An 18,934-nucleotide genomic window follows, 5' to 3' on the forward strand; every position below is an offset into this window, starting at 1 on the left:
GTTTAAATGGTTGTAAAATACCTTCTGTAGGAGTTCAGAACAAGTGTTTAATGCCACAGTGAGCTTATACTGTTATACAGTGAGCTTATAGTGAGCAGATAAATTTCAAATTACTTAAATTTGTTGAGATCTTATAATTAAATCTTGGTTTAAGTTTTGCGTGGAAGCCAAACAGTTTATTTACACAGCAGCTTTAAAAATGGTGTCAGGGTGTATTTGTATAAACACACTTGTTGTGTGTGTATATAAATGCAGGCTCAGGGTGTTTCTCCAGTTCAGAATTTTTGTCTTTCCTTAGTTCAAGAATGGGCCGTCGCTCCTCGGACACAGAAGAAGAGAACAGAAGCAGAAGGAAGAAGAAGCACCGCAGGCGTTCGTCTTCAAGCAGCTCCTCAGACAGCAGGACGTACAGCCGTAAAAAGTCTGGGAGGAAGTCGAGGTCGAGGTCCCGCTCCCGGGATGCGCAGTCACGTTCACATTCGTATGAGAAAAGGTGCACATGTAGTACTTGTCTGGCTGCTGCTGCTGGGTGCACATCGGGCTCTTCCATATCCCATGCTGCGGGACATAAGCGTTCAAATCCCGTGTGTGGTCAGTTCTGGTTTGGAATTTTATTGTTGTTTGCTCAGAATCTTGAAGATGTGGCGACAGCTCCACTTCTATTTAAAAACCAAACCGTCAGAATGGGCGACACCACGATTAGATTTCACCAGCACACTTCCTAATTCTTTGTGTGTCCAGGGTACAGTCCTCAGGGGGTGATGAGAACACAGATGTGGCTCTGTCTACCGAAGTTGCGCTGGCCTGAAACTGTATTTCCTTTATCACAGAGTCCCCTTTCTGTACCTGATCTTTTTAGATATCCTGGTTGTCTCTGACTCAAGATGATCCAGGAATCAAACTGAGCAGATTATTATTAATGGATGGGGCTGGAAGATGCTCATCACACCTAGCTGTAATAGAAACATATGAGAAGCTGCTCCTGACCAACCTTTCTGTAGCTGGCAGGGGAGTATTTCAGAAAGGGGCAGGCAGGCCACTGGAGGGGTTCTTGTTGGTTCCTTTCCATCACCCTGTTTTTCTGTTCCTGCTTAGCATCTACATACAGCCCTTAGGGGACACAGCGAGATGACATGGGCTTTGATGCCAACAATATGCTGATGACATGCAGCTTTATGAATCTCTTTAGTCCAGTGCAGGCATGGCTATCTCACAGATAAAAACAGAGCTTGAAGGGAGATTAGAGTCTGGACGAAGACCAGTTGACTTAAATTGAATCCAGAAAAGACCAAAGTGTCTGCTTTTAGTATCTGGCTAGCACCTCTGCTTTGCCCTTAGTTTAGGATATTTGCTCCTGGCACTTAAATGACTGTCACACTCTGGGGTTCTGCTGGATTTATCCCTGACCAGAAGTATAAAAACCAGCAGTCTCCAAGATTGCTTTACTTCATCTTCATTTAGCAGGAGCATTGCCTGCCTTTTTCACATGGAAACCTGCTCTTTAGGAGTTAGCTCAAAGTCCAACACTCCTTGTACGTAATGCAACACCTTTCCCCTTGTGCTAGATGAGCACTCATCCCATGAACTAGACCCTGAGCTACAAGAATAGGGTGTTATACTTTACTATTACCTAAGCATCCTGAAGCCCAGAAATATGTAGTTTCTCATAAGGGCTGCAAATGTTATTTAGCTGTGAGGGAGATGGAGAAGAAATTGTATGAAAGGTTGAGACTTAAAGCATCCCTCCCACCAGGTTTGGGATTGGTTGGTTTAATGTAGGTATTTGCTGTATATTCTTTCATCTTTCTCCTGTGTGTATAGGAACTTATTATTTGAATAAATGAAACGAGGGTGGGGGATGGAGGTGGAAGTGGGGTGGGGAGAGAAGATACCATTCTGGCCTCTGGTAGAGCTCAAGAGAAAACTCCCAAGCTCAGATTGAATAAATTAATACCGATTATTTGATTAATAATAGTGCTGAAAAAAGGAGGAGTGCAGAGAAAAAAATAAACAGTCTCTGTATCTGAGCAATGACTGCACGTTATGAAAGTTGAGAACTCAATTGTTTGTATATAGAGGGAAAATATTTATAGGTGTACGTAATTTTAAAAGAATGCGTTTGCTTTTTATGTATGCACTGGATTTGCTGGATGGCTGGAGATAATTGTATAGATCTGCAATGCAGGAGCTAATGTTTTGAATTTCATTTCTTGTGCTGGAATTCTTTCCACTGAAAAGCAGGGTATTTCTGAGTAAGTGCTGCTGAGAATGTAGGTCTAAATGTTTCTTTAACTTCAGATTTGGCAGAGAGTCAGTGGGTTCCAATGCACTGGTCACGAGACTGCAGTTCATTGAGAGCTGAGCTGTGTTTCTGGCTTAGCCCTTTGAGTGTTGTGTGATTTGGGGCATATCAGTTAACTTCTGTTTTGCCTTCTGCCCTTGGGATGTATATTTTTGAATGCAAGCTCTTCAGGACAGGCTTTGCTCACATATGTGTGAGTTACTTATTAGTGTGCAGCAGTGGTGTATGTTGAGGCTTTTACGACATGCTGCAATGCAAGAAATAGTTTTGCATGCACATGATTTTGAGTGAGCCGTTTGTTCCTTTCCCTGCTGCTGTTTTCTGTTCTAGAAGCTCTGTGCTGATAACATGGGTCTGTTTCAGGCGCAGGCACAGATCGAGCAGTAGCTCTTCCTATGGCTCCAGAAGGAAACGCAGTCGCAGCCGATCGAGGGGCAGAGGGAAATCCTACAGGTCTCAAAGATCGAGGTCAAAAAGTAGAACGAGGAGGTAAGGTGCTTTTCTAGGAAAGAAATTACTGTTATTTCTACTGTAAAAACATTTATTTTAAGTCACCGTGTGCTTACTGAGTTTGTGAGCATCTTAGAAGTGGTTGCATGTGGTCTAATTGACATGTTGCTTGAAAATCTTCTTAAATTGAAACCTCTGTGCTGTGCTTTTCATGCACTTACGATAGCTTTATTTTAAGCTGACAGCACAGTTGGATTTAATGGTAAATTATATGTATTGAGTTTGGCCAAATGCAAAAAGAAAAAAGTCACCTTAGTTTTAACTGCAGTAATCTGAAATCAAGGTACAAAAGTTGTCTTTTTGGTTACTGGTTTCCATGACCTCCATGCTTAATATTGGTTCAATGAAGACGACATGAAACTTTTGTTTTCTCATCTGTTTTTCTTGTGAAATGGGGAAGTGTTTCCAGTTGTGCACCTCTCACTTAACAGTGCAAGATAACTGTGGTGCTGCAGTTCTTGATGGATCAGATTGTGACAAGTCAGTATTTTCAATAATAAGCATAATTTGAATCATAATCAAATCATATTATAAAACTGTTTTGTAGTTTATGATGAGCAGGGACTCTATTTTTTGGTGTGTATTTGTCCATTACAAAGTTTAAATGAAGTTGATCCATGGATATAAGGACTGCTGTTGAATTTAAGGTCATTATTGAGTCTAGCAGGCAGATGAAAGCCTTTCTTTATTTTAATATCTGTTTACTGATCTGCAGCTGGGTAATTCTGCCTAGAATTTACTAAGAACTTGGTAAGACTTGTTATTTTCTCATGCCAGATCAGTCAGGCCATTCCTCCTAAATGTTACTGAAAAATTATTGAAGGATGTGAGCACTTTCCTTTTCCTATTTGTATTCTCTCATGACTTATTCACAGCTGTTCATTATAATAGTTGCCTGGACACTTATTGCTACAGTGCCTTTGTAGTGGCAATTTGGTTATTTAAACAACCTGATCCCTTTTGGAGTGTAGTTACCTTTTGAGCTGTGGAATGGATAAGCTGCTGAGTTCTGTGTAGAAGTGCACCTGTAAAAATCCACTCTTATAGCATCAGTTTTAAAACAGTGAGATGGAAAAGGAATCAAGTGACAACAAAGGTGCTCTTGAGTAGGTTGGGTGCTCAGTATTAGAAAACAGGATAACCTGCTCTGAAAGGTCTGTTGTATTCTAATAAATGTAAATTGTGTTGTTAGTTAGATGTAGCTGATATACTAATGGTCATGTTTGCCAAAGGTTTTACTGATGTGAATTGCCATTGAAATGTATGGGAATTATCTGCCTAAAATCTTTTAAAACCTAATTGTGATTTATTTTGTTTTGTGCTGGGAAATATTGCATACAAATATTTGGTGTACAAAGTATGCTAGCTTTTCAAACCTGTCCTACTGCCGGTATAGCTGCAGGTCATTTTGTATTACTAGTCACAGACGCAAATATTTAGGGAAAATATTCTTAAGTCACATCTCAAATTATGTTAAAAGAATCTTTGATTTGGACTGTTTTGCAGTCTGCTCTCTTGTACTGTTACCCTGTGAAGCCATGGTTTAATCTGGGGAAGAATTGAGTAGGTTGCAGAAAGCTGCTGCTGGGACCTGTGTGCTCCCTGCTTGTAGTACAGGGGCAATGGCAACAATGCTGTGTGCTTCCTTGCCTTCCAACTCAAAATCTGCCTTGTACACTTGAGTGAAGGTATGAACAGCTCTCTAAAGAGGACTGGATGAGTGCATTATGGCTCCTCAGGGCTCAGATTTGAAGGGGGACAGAGGAAAGGTGATGGATGGGAATGGAAAAAAAAAAAAAAAGATGTGAAAAGATGATTAAAGGAGGAAATGAACAGCACTCCTTCAATGTAAGATCCTGGGCAGGCATCAAGTGAAGCAGATTCTAGTTAAATAGAGTTCTTGCACATCATGCAATTAAGCTGCAGAAGTTCTTGCTGTTGGGTGTTGTGGATACCAAATTTTAAATGATTAAAAAAAAAAAGGCAAGAAAAATCCTTCAGAATCTATTGTAGTGGAGAGACAAGATTTGTCATGGGCAATGTACAGGATGGAGTGCTGAAGTCATGGTGCAATTTTTGTATGAATTTGGCACCTGTGATCCATTTTTGCTTGGGATGAGACAGCATTTTTTTTTATCACCTTTGAAGGTAAGCACCAAAGAAAGCACTTGAGTGAAGTAGCGAATGACAGGATTACAGGTAACTCATCCAGCTCCTGTTTGTGTAGTAAGAGCATGTTACCTGCTGGATTCTTGGTACCCTGCCTGTGGGTTGATTGGTGGGAAATAGAACCTACTGACCCGCCAGCAAGGCAGCAATGTGAGATGCTACAATAAAGCAAAGCTCTGCTCTGTGCTGCTCTTCTTTGTTGGGCTGCTGTTGTGCTTCCCAAGTGCTGCCTTTGGGACTTGAGCAGCTGTGTTTTCCAGTGCCACTTGGGTCTGATGCTAGAAAACCACTTTCTTGTTGGAAGTTGAGATTCTTTACGTTGTATCGTGAAATCACTGGATTTATTTTTGGTGTGAGTCATGCAGGTATCGCAAACTGTCTTCCTATTTCTCCCTCCAGTCCTCCATCAAACAAAGGCAGTTTATTTTTCAAGATGGTGAACGTGTTTGTGAAAGCATGTGTACCTGTGGTGTAATTTTAGTAGCTTTTCTAACATAGGTATTTAATTCGAATGAAACACCCAAATATTGAAGTATCAGGCTTTCATTTGATAAGTCACAACGTATGTGATGATCTCAGAACCTTTTTAAAATGTGCCACTTAACAAAATGAAGCACAAAATATCAGCTCAGATTTCAGAAGGTAAGAAAACTTGTGTGGATTGTGACTATTTTAGATGCATTTTTTTTAGAGTCAAAAAAGTGGGTCTTGCTAGTAATGCTATAAATTTGAAGCTGTCCTACAGCAAGATAGTACAATGCAAATATGACTTAATAAGATCACAAACTGAATTTCAGCAAAACAACCAAGATTTACATTAAATTAGGAATTTTAAAACCGATTTAGTTTGTTTTACTGAGCATTTGCTTAATAACATTTTGCCTTCTTGCAATCTTTTTAAAGACAATAATTCGTCTGTGAAATGCAGGCACATCCTCAGTAGAAAAATTGAAAGCAACAGCTCACTTTCTGAAACCACACATAGAGTGATATAAAGAAATATTTCAGCTCTGCGAAATTTAATAAATCATCCCATTTCCTAATTTGATCATATTAGATGCTGATGTGGAAGAAGCATTTCAAATACCATCTCCTCATTAATATACATCAGTCTGGGGAATAGAATGGAATACTTATGCAGAGATGTCACAGTTACTGTTTCTTAGTTTACTAAGTGGAACAGGTTGATGTGATACTGGGTGCTATTTGTCAATGTCTTGCTAAAATGGTTTGGGTCGAGTTATGGAGTCCAGAAAGACAGCGGCTGATAAATCAAAAGTGGATTGAGTGGACAGGAGGCAGTGATTGATACTGTGACAGGATATGAAGAAAGGAATCTTGATACAAGCATGCATGATATTGAATATGAGAAGGAAAATGGCCCTGGAGTATGGATATTATTCAAGGAAATGAGAATAATAATATCATCTTGAAATTATTGCTGGGTGAAGATTAGGATAGTTCTTATTAGAATATTATGCTCCTCTGGAATGGAGAAACTTGGATTTCCTGTGACTTGTGTGTGGGTAGAGGCTTGTTAATATTTTTAGTTTTCACTGCAGTCTTTCTGCAAGTTAATTGTATAGGAAAATACGTCAGAACTTGGGATTTCAGTCTTTTAATTCGTGTAGCTTTAAATAGGCTTAACCAAAGGATGTTAACCTTTTTTTCCTTGACTTCCTACAGTTCTGTGGTCGCAGAGCATTTTGCTATAATTGTCCTTAAATACGCAAGCTTGTTTTTATTGTCTGCCAAACGTTTTTGGCTTTTCTTGTTATTTTAAACTGAAGAATCCTGTCCTGAAATGTGTAACAAAGTTCGACGTGAGTGATGCAATAACAGCTGGTACACCTATAGGTATCTATGGGGTAATACAGTGTGAAGTGTAATCTTGTTGGTGAAATTGCTGTGTCTGGGTGGTCAGCAAAGGAGGTGCTCGATCAGTGGCTCTTCGTGTTGCTGGGGGCGACGACATGACTGCAAATTATTTCCTGAACTCCATTCCAATTTAGTTTGGAAATGTGTGCATCTCATTGCAATCTATGGCATGGTGACTTACTCATTACGGGTAGCTTGGAATAGGGTTGGAGTCTGGTTGTTGCCTCAAGTTGTTCTCATCCTACCAAAGTAAACAAGAATTGTCTTGCATCCAGCCCTCATAGGTTGTCAGAGTTCTTTGGTTTTGGTGCTTGTAAGTCCTGCTATTTGGAAAATAAGGTCCTGTTTGTGCAGAGGAGAGCTAACTGAAGAGGATGGGTAAATAATGACAGTAAAAGCAAAGAGCTGGCTAAAAAGGGTCAGTAAGTAATAGTAACAACAAGAGAAATACTTTTGTATCCCCCCACAGTACTATTTAAATATCTGGACAGGTTCACAGCTTTAGTAAACTCTGTAAATGGTTTAATTTGCATCACCTGGTTGATGCACAGAGCTGATGGAATTACAACATTCCTTCCCTACACACGTTTTCTAGGTGTACTTTCAACACTGCTGCTTCAAACAGAAATGCAGTGCTAGGTGCTGCTTACTGTGAAGTTACAGATGCTTGCCACTGGGTTTGATCTGTGCTCAGGAGGTCACAGCTTCAGTCAGAAGTTATTCCTGGTTGGGACAAACTGTCAATCCTTGCTTTGCATTGTTGGTTTACTCTGTGTGTTTTACAGTGTGCCACTGTATGGTGATGGGCCTCAGCTTTGGCTGTTTAGTACAGGCAGGAGTCAGTTGTCTTTTGTGTGAGCTTTCTTTTTCCTTTGAGAATTATTTCTTTTTAAATACTGAGGTCTCTTCCAACCCTTGCAATTCTGTGATGGTGTGATTTCTAATAAAATCTGAACAAAGAAGTATTTTAGCAAAGAGACAATATTGCAAAGTGAAACATTGTGCACGTAACTTCTGAAAGATACAAACAGCATCACTGAGTGCTTTGGTATTTGCCATACCAGGGATGGTGGATAGGAAGGGGCCTTTCCTTCTTCAGTTAGTCTCCTATTTCCCATGCATCATGTTTTTAGTGTGGTTGCATGAATGTGCCCCGGCCTATCAGAGCTTACAGGTGATAGCAAGTGTTGGATCAAGACATAATCTATCCCAACCTGCCTTCAAAACTTCCTTTTAGCAGCAGGAGAACAGGAGAGCACTCAAATAGGTTATGCTAGGAGTATCAGGGGATAGGTTCCATTATGAACAACTTGGGGAGGAGATTTCTAGTAACTGCATCAGCCTGAAAAGATAATAAAAAGATAACAAAGGCTCTTAGGAGAGAGAGAGAGATTAAAAGAATCTAGTTTTGAGGTAGATCTTAATGTCAGTGGCAACGTGTGGTAGACAAGACAATGACAGGTAAGGGAAAAAAGGCATGGCTCAGGTAGTGGTCAAAGGTTGTAATGTGTATAAGATGAATTGCAGCTGCATGAACCTAGAACCTTGATTTTTTTTTATTTTAATTTTTATTTTTTTTTGTGATGGAGATTGTTGAGAAACAGGACTGAATTGAAATGTGATGCAAGAATGTGGGTTGAAGATGAGGTTGGATAGCTGAAGGATAGATGCTGGTAGCTGTTCTGAGGACAGGGAGGGCCTAGGGGAGAAAGTGAGGGTTTCCTGAACTCACTGCTCTGTGGGCATCAGCCGCTGTGACTTTTTGGCTGCTTGGAAAGGACATGGAAGGAACTTGGAAGCAAAGTTTTTGAGTAATGACAGCAGCAGTGACTTCAAGAGCAGAGGGAAGGAAGAGTGTACCAACATGACTCTGAGTATGTGCTGTAAAAAAAATATCTGGGAATGAGGGCAAGACAGCTGTGAAAAACAAGGCTGGGCACAAATTGTCAGGCAGTGGTGAAAAGCTGTCTGAATCTATTGAAAGGCTTTTTCAACATTACTGTCTTTGGAAATGGATCCAAGAATTTTCTACAGAGAAGCAGATGGAAGTCCAATAAGAAAGCAAGCAATGCTATCAGAATATTTCTCCCAAAATGCTTCATTGCCTGCTAGTAACTACTGGAGTTGCTATTCTTTTACAGGTTTGATCTGCTGCCTATGATGTTTTTCCTCTTCTCCTTGCTAGGCAAATTGGCACTGAGGCATGCAGCTAACTGCACAAACCCACGTCTGCAGTCACGGGAGGGACTGATGCCAGCATTGTGTGCATCTCTTCTCTTTGGGGAGGGTTAGGAGAGGTTAGGAGTTTTTGTTCTGTTAGAATGTATATTTAATTAAAAAAAAAAAATAAAGGCAGTATTTCTTGCATTGCACTTCAAACAAAGGCTTCAGGAAGGGCAGAACTAGTGGAATTTGGATTGGTTTTGTTCATGTGGTCTTGAGGTTTTTCTGCAGATGCTAATGGCAGATACTCTTTTTTTCCAGTGATAAATCAACACCTGAAGTTTTCGTTTAGGGTTTTACTCCATTGCAGTTATATCACCAGTTGTCTCTACAACATGTTTTTAGCTATAATAAGTTATTTGAAAAAAAAAATTAACAATTATTCTGCACAGATGTAGTGGAATAAGTAAAGGAGTGAAGCAGTAGCATTCATGATATCCTAGAGCAATAACCCACCAATGCACACATTACCAAGGTCTAATTGACCACTTTGGGAAATTAAACTTCATAAGGCAATGCCAGGGGCCCTGAAGTTATCAATAAGGGCAGATAGCTGCTAGTGACAGCTGCTTTGATGCCTTTCATTGGTGTATATATATATATAAAAAAAAAAGCCTTAAACATATGAATTCATGACTGCTGTTCATTTAGAGCTAACTACTGAATCTAATTGCATGGAAACTTTTTTTTTCTAAAGCAGCCCTGTTGTTATGTGTGTAGAATGTGTTCTTAATGCAGCTTCTTATTTTTATAAAGCCTTTCATTCCTCCTTTTGGGAAAGGGACTTCTTGTGGGTTGCCTCCCCCCTTTTAATGTGGGGGGCAGTGGTTGAGCTGCAGTTTTCTGTTTGGGAGAAGATACTTAAGGAAGTATGAGAATAATTTGATGCTCTTTGGTGGAGAATCGACTCTTTTATTTTAGTCTAAATTCTGGACTATTGCATATTTCTACTTTTTTAATCCTCTTTTCCTCCATTACCACAACTCTGGCCATGAATCTATTCATTTTTTGCCACAGCGATCGTGTTTCTAGAGGCTGCTATGCAAATCAACACAGAGCAGATGTCTTAAAGATGCATTGGTAATACAAGACCATCACTGTCTGCAGGAGTAAATTGCTGCTGTTTCCAGTGTTAGTTTCCAGAATCCGATTATCAGCATGTGAAACACAACATTTGTAGAATTTAATAGGAGCATTTTGCTGTGGATTCCTGCCCGTCTAATAATGTGTGGCAGGAGCAGTACCTGGGCTATAAAGACACAGGCAAAATGCAGATATTGCTGCCCAGAGTGTTTTGCTGCCCTTTTTACATGGAGCTGTCAGTGTGTTCCTCTTGCTGGGTTTTTTTGCAGTTACTCTGTAGCAGCAGTGTGCCAGTAGCTGTCAGTCCTGTCTATTCCAAAAATCCAAGCTGCACTTTGTTGAATCTATCTGTCAACCGTGCCGTGGATGGATGTGCCAGAGCTGAGACTGTGTACAGCCCTGGCTTAGCATCCACGTTCATCACAGTTTTAATGATGGGTTACTGTTTCCCCCCGTAGATTCTGTACCTTGTTTACTTTATGTAGTCCTTCTCAATTATTTTTGTGTATTATTCTTGTGTTATTTCATTCAAGTTCCATGAAAAGCAGCTGTAACAAGACTGTTGTTCTTAGAACCAGCCACCTTGGAGCAGGGGTCAGTGACTATTGAAGTATGCTGTGCTGCTTGATGCTGTGCCTTTTTCAAACTGGCAGTTAAATAAGTTGCTAGAAATGTATCAAGCCCTGGGAGAAATTAATTACTAAGGAGATATGATATTTAACTGTGAAGTCTTGCTTCTGTTTCTGGAGGCTGGTTGGGAGCTCCTGGGGAGCCAGGACTTGGGAACAAGCCTTGCTGGGAAGCTGCACTCAGGGTGTTCCAGTGCTTTTGTCCAGGATCTGGGCTGAAGGGATTGCTCAGCAAGTAGCGAAGTAGAGCAGTGGCTGCCATGTGCAGAGCTTCAGGTACCTTTGTATCAATGAATTTTATTGTATATAAATCAGCTGCCCTTCAAGATCTAGATAGGCAGTGGATGTTCTTGTTGATGTTCTGAGCAAAGTGCAGTTTGGAGGTGACTTCCTCATCAGGTTAAGCTGATGTGAGCTGGATCTCTGACACTTTGCTGACTGCCCCTTCGTTGTTTGGTATGTTGTTGCCTTCACCCCTGCCTATGCATGGAGGCTGGTCAGCAAGCAGAGCAAGCAGCTTTCTGCCCTGCCTGAGTGGGGAATGGGAGAGCAGGGCGAGAGCACTCATAACGGAGAGTGCAGGTTGGAGGAAGAGGCTTCAGCCTGGGGTGTTGAAGCTGGGGTTTGATGAGAGAGTTGTAAAGCGAAATGCCCCTCAAACAGGGAGAGCTGCTGGTTTCTAAGGCACTGAAATGCAAGAGCTGGAATATATATAGATGCTAATGCTTCATCTGGTTCTAATATAGGTTTATTGGTTTACTTCAGCTCCGTCAAAGTTGCACTTGACTTCAGCGATTCCTGGTTTTCAATTCAGGTGTAATGTTGTAGGAAGAAAAAGAAAGAAGCATATTGCTGATTTCATGCATGTGCAGAGCCTTTGTCTTTTTACTATCAAAGCAGCGCTGAAGCAATTGCCTCAGCAAAATATTTTATTTATGTTGAATATGTGATGACCACATAAGGGAAAATGTGAAAGGCATGGAGTAACTGGAGAAGGATGCACTGAAGTATTGTGTATGTCTTCCAAAAAAAAAAAAAAAATCTTTAAAATCTAGGAGAAGAAAGAAAATAATGTCTGTATCTTAGTGCTGCTGTAACTAAATATTTTGGATGTACTTTTAGTAGAATTTTCTTTTGACCTCAAGTTTTCTGCTTGCGTTCATTCCTCAGAATACTGTTTCAGCTTTAGATCTCCTTGCCCATAAATACTGCTTTAAAAATATTCTTCAGTTGCAGTTTTTACAGGGTTATATCAGCTCCTAGTTAAGGCAGACTGAAGAACTCAACTTTAAGGAATGATGTTCAGCTTGAATGAATTATTTTAATTCTTTTATAATTTTGTTCTGCTGATTCATATGATAGGGAGTGGAGGCGGGGGCCACTGGATGTTTTTCAACCATTCATACGTTGCTAGGTGCCTATTTTGCTTTTAAATTTGTTGCTTCTCTTCTATGGGCACAAGCAGAGGTAAGCTAAATTGTAATAGGATTTAAATTAATCTGTGGCATAGCACTGAAAATCTGTCACCAGCCTATATCAAAAAGCTGTGCTGAAAGTTTTGCTGTTAGAGCTTCTTGATTGGAGAATGGGTGCGGGGGGAAAAAAATCCTTTTTCTATTTTTCTGGTATATAGTCTTATTGAAGTTCTTCCAAATTAGATTTTAAATGCCAATTAGGAGGTTGAATATACTAAAATAAAAGCAAATACAACTAAAATGGCCTCACCTTATGGCTAGTTAGGCTTTTTCTCTCAAAAGCGGAACCTTTGCTCTGAGCGTGGCTTTGAGAAAGATATTCAGCTTAATGAACACATTAATTAGAACCATAACTATTTATAAGATAATTAGAAACGAAGCACGGTAAACTGGGCTTTTCCTGCAATTAATGGAGGATTAATTACTGGAGGTAATGAAGTGGATTTTTAAATGCATTAAGGTGAAGTACAGAGATGTGCAAGGCTTTGTGATAGTTGCATAATTATTCCAGGCTGTTTGAGCATAGCTCATATGAGATCGCTAATAAGCATCATTGCATCATTATGTATGCACTTAAAAAGACTTACCACCAAAATGACTGCCTAATTATTTCTAATTGGCAGGAGTCTGTGTAGTCATTGAGCTGTTTGTAGCCATTTTAAGGTTCATTTAACTATCCTTGGGGCCATGTGATAGATGGAAAAAAGCTTCAGCTACACGCTGGCCTTGGCTGGCGCCGTTAATCAATTTTGGTGGGCTTCAGTTTGAAATGCATTTGCTCATGCGGAGGTCAAAACCTGAAGTAGTCCAAGCAAAGTTTGGCTTTTTGATGCCACTTGACTGTATTCATTAGCAATTAGTAAAATAATTGTGTCTGTCACTATATTTGGATTTCCATATGACTTGGTATTCTTTCATCACTGTCCCTTCTTACAGCGTATTAGCTTCACTGGAAACCAAATATTCTTCCAACAGACCCTTTTAGCAACTTCAGTGTAGTGGCATATGTTCCTATATACTACCTTTCTTCATTCATTTGTTAGCTTAAACAGTGCAATACATTTCAACACAATCATCTAATTTGCTCCCGATTGATTGCCGAGTGAAAGTTTCTACCCAAGGACAATATTTTAGGGCTTTTAAGGGTATCTCTGAGGAATTAGTCATTAAGCATTAGCAGAGGAAGCAAGAAGTAGTCAAATCGAATTCTGATGTTGACCAGAGTTTTGCAGTTAGGGGCATCTATTTCCAGGATGCTGACAGCTCTGTGGATTCAAGGGCATCTTCTGCCAGAGGAAACCTGGGCAATAATTGTGCTCATTTGAGAACTCATTACTGCATAAACGTTAGTGCACTGGTGCTGTCAATAATGGCACTGGAACCGTGCGTATCGTTTGGAAATGACCTTTTTGATACACTACAATTAGTAGATAGTTATTTTATCTGACTCTGTCAGATTTAACGTGACATCCCATTAGGTAAGTGTCTGTGAAAGTTCTCAATGAGCGCGTTGTCCTGTTAAATGTAATCATAACCATCTGTGGGGTGTTGTCAATGTACATAAGCCATTCCCGTAGCTTAAGAAAACACTGGTGAGCAAATTGTAGGCTAATAAAATAAAGGTCAGCTTTACCACTTTTGTTGCAGAAAATGTGGTTCTAGTAATTTAATGTTAAAACATAATTGAAAAAAGAAATTGTTCTGGCTGAACGGTAAGATTGATGGAAAACAGTTATTCAAAAGGCAAAAAATTGTCATTTAGTCGTGAGTGTTAGTTCAGATGGCAGACACTGAAGTGAGGGAATTATGGTAGCATAACCAAACAGACACCAGCCTTTATGGAAAGCTGCTGAATTATTTAAGGTTACATTCAATTGTTTTACTGCTGAGATTTCTGTAGTGGCAATTTGGTGGAGGTCACTTCTGTGAACGAGTATCAGAGACAGAAAAAATTAGTAAAATGCAAATAGTGTTTTGTATTGAGACTCGTTAGGAATTGTATTTTATGAAGCCCTATCAAATGTGTGGTAACACAAATGCTGCTCCCAGATAATCAGAGCTATCACTAAGAAATAAACATTGGCATGGAGCAGCAGTTTTAGTCTGCCTTTGAACTCTGTATATACTGAAAACTCTGATGTTAATAGAAGTTGTAACTGTTGACATGTTTTTCTTTGATACAGTATAGCAGTGCAGTGGGAATCATGTGAGGATAGCTATGATTTTAATTATAAAACTGTTCACAATTAAGATTTTAAACTGCCGTTTATGTAATTACCAAATTACATCGTCTGGTCTGTGTTCAGTTTGGGGTTCTGAGTGGACTCCACTGCCAAGTTAGCTTCATCAAGTCTCTTCCTGTGCTGAGTTTCTCCTCCCTGAAGACAAAAGGTCCTTTCTGCTGTTCCATTGGGATCTGCTTGGGAAGATCAGCACTAAGTGCACGGGACTGTGCTGGAGTTGGGCTGTCAGGACCCTGCAGTGTGGAATGGTGACCTGCCTGGGCCAGTGCTCCCATTGCCCTGGGCTCTCCTCGTTTTCCATGGGTTATCTTTTCAGGGACCCTTTTGAATTGGCGTGGATTCACAGCAGATGTGGTCTGAGAGGTTGGTTTTGTATTTGGAAGAAAAGATGTTCATTGGGTTGTAATTAGTAGTTCATAAGTTCCTATCTGGTCTTTAGACAAAGTAGCCGATTTCTGTAGCTAAGAGCCATTCCTCTTTTGTGAACTTCTTAATGCAGTGTAACGTAATTGAAGTAAAGGTGCTTTATCCTGTAAGAAGAATGTGTCACACACTTGAGATTTGTACCATTATGGCAGCTGAGGACTGCAAATTGGGTAAACGTGGTGAGAGGACTTTCAGAATGCACATCACAGAAGACTATTATAAACTTCATTTCATTTAGAGCTGCTTCTCTTCTAATGAGAGCTTTGAGAATGCGCCTGGGACCTCCGACTCTCCTACTGTACTAAGGAAGAGAAAGCTTAGTATTGAGTAAATGGATGAACACAAACAAGTGATGCAAATATAAATTTCCTGCCCAGCTCTGAAAGAAGTGTTGGAAGTAAAAGTGCTGCTGGTCTGCCAGCAAAGTGGGCAAGCCCTGGGCATTCTGCTGGCAGCCTTGGCAGAGGCCTGAGTTAGGGGGCATTCCCATGCTTCAGCTGATGAAATCACCTAGATAATACAATGAAGGCTGGCCCTTATTTCAGCACGTATCTTAGAATAAGCTGGTAGAAGACATACCAATCTTACAGTCCTTAAACCAGAGCTTGGTAACTGATGTTGATAGCAAGTAGCTTGTGATTGGTATCATCAGTTGGATAGAAGAGTCGTTAATACTTCGAGATGTAATAATCAAGTAGTTTCATTACTCATTATCTTCATGAATTTTAAGAAGCTATTCAGATTTTGTTTCCTCACCCTTTGATACGTTGTCCTATTTCACAATCTGTTTTGTAACAGTTGAAGCTTCCATGATGAAAACACTTCTTCTTCGGAATAATATGTGGCATTTTTGAGGTTTTCTTTCCTTTCTTGGACTTAATTAGTCATTAGAGCCGGGGCCTGGGGAGGACACAACAGGGTTATCAGTGGTGACCTCCCCTAACCACCTCTCAGCTGTGTGTTGTTCATCAGCCTCCAGCAAATACGCCGTGCTCTGCAAAAAAGGAGAATGCTAAATGAAGACAAAAGTGTGCTCTCCTGCATCCACCCCATGTTTGTAAAATGCAAGATGCGTTTAACATGCATTTAAATTAGGAAATAATCTTTGCATATGTAGAATGTGGGTTGAAAAAGTACTCCTGACACATGCGAACTGTTGATGTAGTGTTGGTAAAACATTTTGCCAATGTGGGATAATGTGATATTGCTCTTTCTCCTGCTTCAGGAGTTTCTAAAGCCTTCTTATGAATTAATTTCTGGAGCTCTGATCCTATAGTAAAATGATGGCCATTTTCATTAAGTATAATAAGATCTTTTTCAATTTTGAGGAAAAAAGGATGGTATTTTAAAAATCTTATGTTTAATGTAGCTTTATAGGGTAAAGGATAGGTGAAATATCTCCAATTTTTGAAGTTATTTTTATGTGTATATATATTTTTTACAGCTCACAAAATTTAACCTTTTGTGCCTGGCTGTCAATGAGGTGAAGAAAGAGCCTGCACTGCCTGAGCTGTGTGCAGCACAGTGGCTTAGCCTGGTGGTGGTGGGGGCTTTGGGCACGCAGCCTTCATGGTTGTGGTTGTTTGCAGTGATTTCAGGCATCTGCTGAGGTGATTTCATCCAGCTGTCTCATATCTGCATGGCTATTAGGGTACGTATTTATTACATAAATATCTTGAAGCTCAAGCCACAAGCAAGGCCTTGATCTCAGATGTTTTACAATCACAAGGAATGAAATAGGGGTCTTGTCAAAGGCAGAAGAGTTGAACTTACCTGTAACTAATCTGGGCTTCCCAGGGGCACCAGGAAAGTGAGAAAGTCGTCCTTCCTTACATTCCTTCACTCTTTAACATAATATCGGAGGCGTTGGTCAATTTATAACGAATAATAACCTGGATGGGGATTCCATCTGGAAAATGAATTTGAACTATTTTTGTTGCTCTGCGGTCCGACCAGATCTTCGTGTCGTGGCAGAGGCAGTCAGTAACGCCTGCGTGATGGGGGAGCAAAGAACTCAGTGCACTTGAGGGGAGTCCTGGGAGGAGCTGGGCCCTCCTTCCTTAAAATGTGTTCCAGCTGTATCGAGAATAGTACAAGTGCATCTGTGTGCATTGAATTAATTAATTACGAAGTGTATGTATTAATTACATAAGTGTATGTATGTTTGGTGGCCCTGCTAGGCAGGGGGGTTGGAACTACATGATCCTTGGGGTCCCTTCCAACCCGGGTGATTCTGTGATTCTGTGAAGTGTGATGGGTTTACTTGCTAATGGAATGTTGTTTTATTAATCCGTATAGAATTCAAGTTTCTCCATACGTGTCTTTGAAAGAATATACGCTTAAAAAAAAAAAAGAAAAAGAAAAAGCATGCATTTCTTCAGATTTCCCAATCCTACAGGAAAGGAACTTTATCTGCAGCCTCAGTAGTGGCAGTTCTGGAATGGGTGAGAGGAGCAAGGAGCGCTCGGTGCTCCTATCTCTGTGTGGCAGACCGACAGCTGTGTTCATTTTGCCTCGCCCGCAGGGTGAGCAGCCCTTATGCACTTGCACAGACTGAAGATGACCTGGGTGTCCTCAACCGATTCGTGGTGCTTTTATTTTTGGCTAACTGATTAGCGGAATACTTCTTATCGAGCTCAATTTTGCTTTTCCATGGAAGTTTATATATAGTTCATATACAACTGGCTATTCTTGTAGGTGTGTGTCTTTATGCACTTGAGGTGTAGAACTTCCAGACAGCTTTGGATGGGGGAAGGATGGGCACTCAGTGCGGGGAGGGGGGTGGAGTTGAGGGATTTCTGAGTTGATTTTATTTAATAGCCAGGGCAGTGCGCTACATCCCACTTCTTAATTATTTTATTACCCAAAGGCTATTAGAAATAAATGATAGATTTTCTTGTTCAGTCCCAAGCAGTTTTTCTGTTCAGTTATGGTGATGTGATTACAGGGTTAAAAAAAAGAAGTCCTGGTTTGAGGTATCCTACGTAAGAGAAACTCACTTTGTGGAAAAAATAGCTGTGTTCTTCAACTGAGTTTTCCTAATTAGAGGTGGAATCTCAGCAAAGAGAGGTGGTTTCAAGTCTTCTGAGAGATAAGCAAGGGGAATGAGTCAGGAACGTGTTTTCCCTGATGGGAGATGAGGATGCTCGGCTCCTTGGAGTGGTTGTATTGCAGGCATTTGCAGACCTGTGCAGGGAGGGAATCCCTTCCTGTGTGGGTAATGGAGTGGAACACTTTGCAGCTCCAGTAGATCCGTGGAAGCTGTTCACACAGCTGTTCTCCCTCCCCAGATTCCCAGCAGCACACTCCATTACACGTCCCTTGGCCGCAGCTGCTCCCATAGCCCTGCCTCTGCGTAAGAAGCCTGGTGAAAAATAGCGTAAGTCATTTTGTGTGGGATGCAGAAATACCATGGAAGCAGCAGTGCTGCCGCTGGTTTATGTGCTTCCACGTGTTCAATGTGTGTCTGGCCTGCTCGAACAGATAGCACGTGTGTCCACAGGGAAGTGTGGTCCTCACCGAGCTGCTCGTGTAGGGAGCGAGTTCCAGTGGCGTGCAGGCTGGTGTCACTGGCTTTGTTAGGGTTCTGTAACAACACCCCAGCAAGCACTACTGCTGGCATAGCTGATGTTTAGTCTCTGCTTTATATTTCTAGTTTTCCAGGTGGCACTCAGTGAAGTCTGCTTTCTGCTTGTAGCTTCCCATTGGAAAGCTGGTGCACTCTCAATGTCAGAAAGGCTGTGCTCAGCTTTCCCCTCTTCTCCCTCAGGCAAGGAATTCTGTCCAAAGCGCACAAGAAGCAAGCCTGAGCCATTGACTGCTGACAGAAAAGCTCGATGGCTCCAGAAAGACCCATAAAGTTACTTTTTTTCCACTTGGTAGCGGATGCCCTGTAGGTTTCCCAACAGCTCTGCAGTGCGGTGGGCACACACCAACCTCGAGGTGCACAGTCAGTGGCGGTGCTGCATCTTTGGGTGGCCAGGGGCTGTGGCAGGG

At 40.9% G+C, this 18,934-nt stretch overlaps 2 protein-coding genes across 2 annotated transcripts in view; both read left to right on the top strand.

Moving 5' to 3' along the window:
• GFM1 (G elongation factor mitochondrial 1) overlaps nt 1-18,934 on the top strand; it is a 161,043-nt gene that overhangs the window by 11,620 nt on the left and 130,489 nt on the right. The window lies entirely within an intron of this gene.
• Nucleotides 1-18,934, top strand: part of RSRC1 (arginine and serine rich coiled-coil 1) — a 111,627-nt gene that overhangs the window by 5,256 nt on the left and 87,437 nt on the right. The window contains exons 3-4 of the mRNA XM_048955452.1: nt 299-493; nt 2,666-2,791. Coding sequence (XP_048811409.1) covers nt 306-493; nt 2,666-2,791 — 314 coding nt within the window. The 5' untranslated portion in view covers nt 299-305. The remainder of the gene's footprint in view (nt 1-298; nt 494-2,665; nt 2,792-18,934) is intronic.

This window comes from Lagopus muta, chromosome 9 (genome assembly GCF_023343835.1).
Source record: "Lagopus muta isolate bLagMut1 chromosome 9, bLagMut1 primary, whole genome shotgun sequence".
In the NCBI taxonomy this organism is placed as follows: domain Eukaryota; kingdom Metazoa; phylum Chordata; class Aves; order Galliformes; family Phasianidae; genus Lagopus; species Lagopus muta.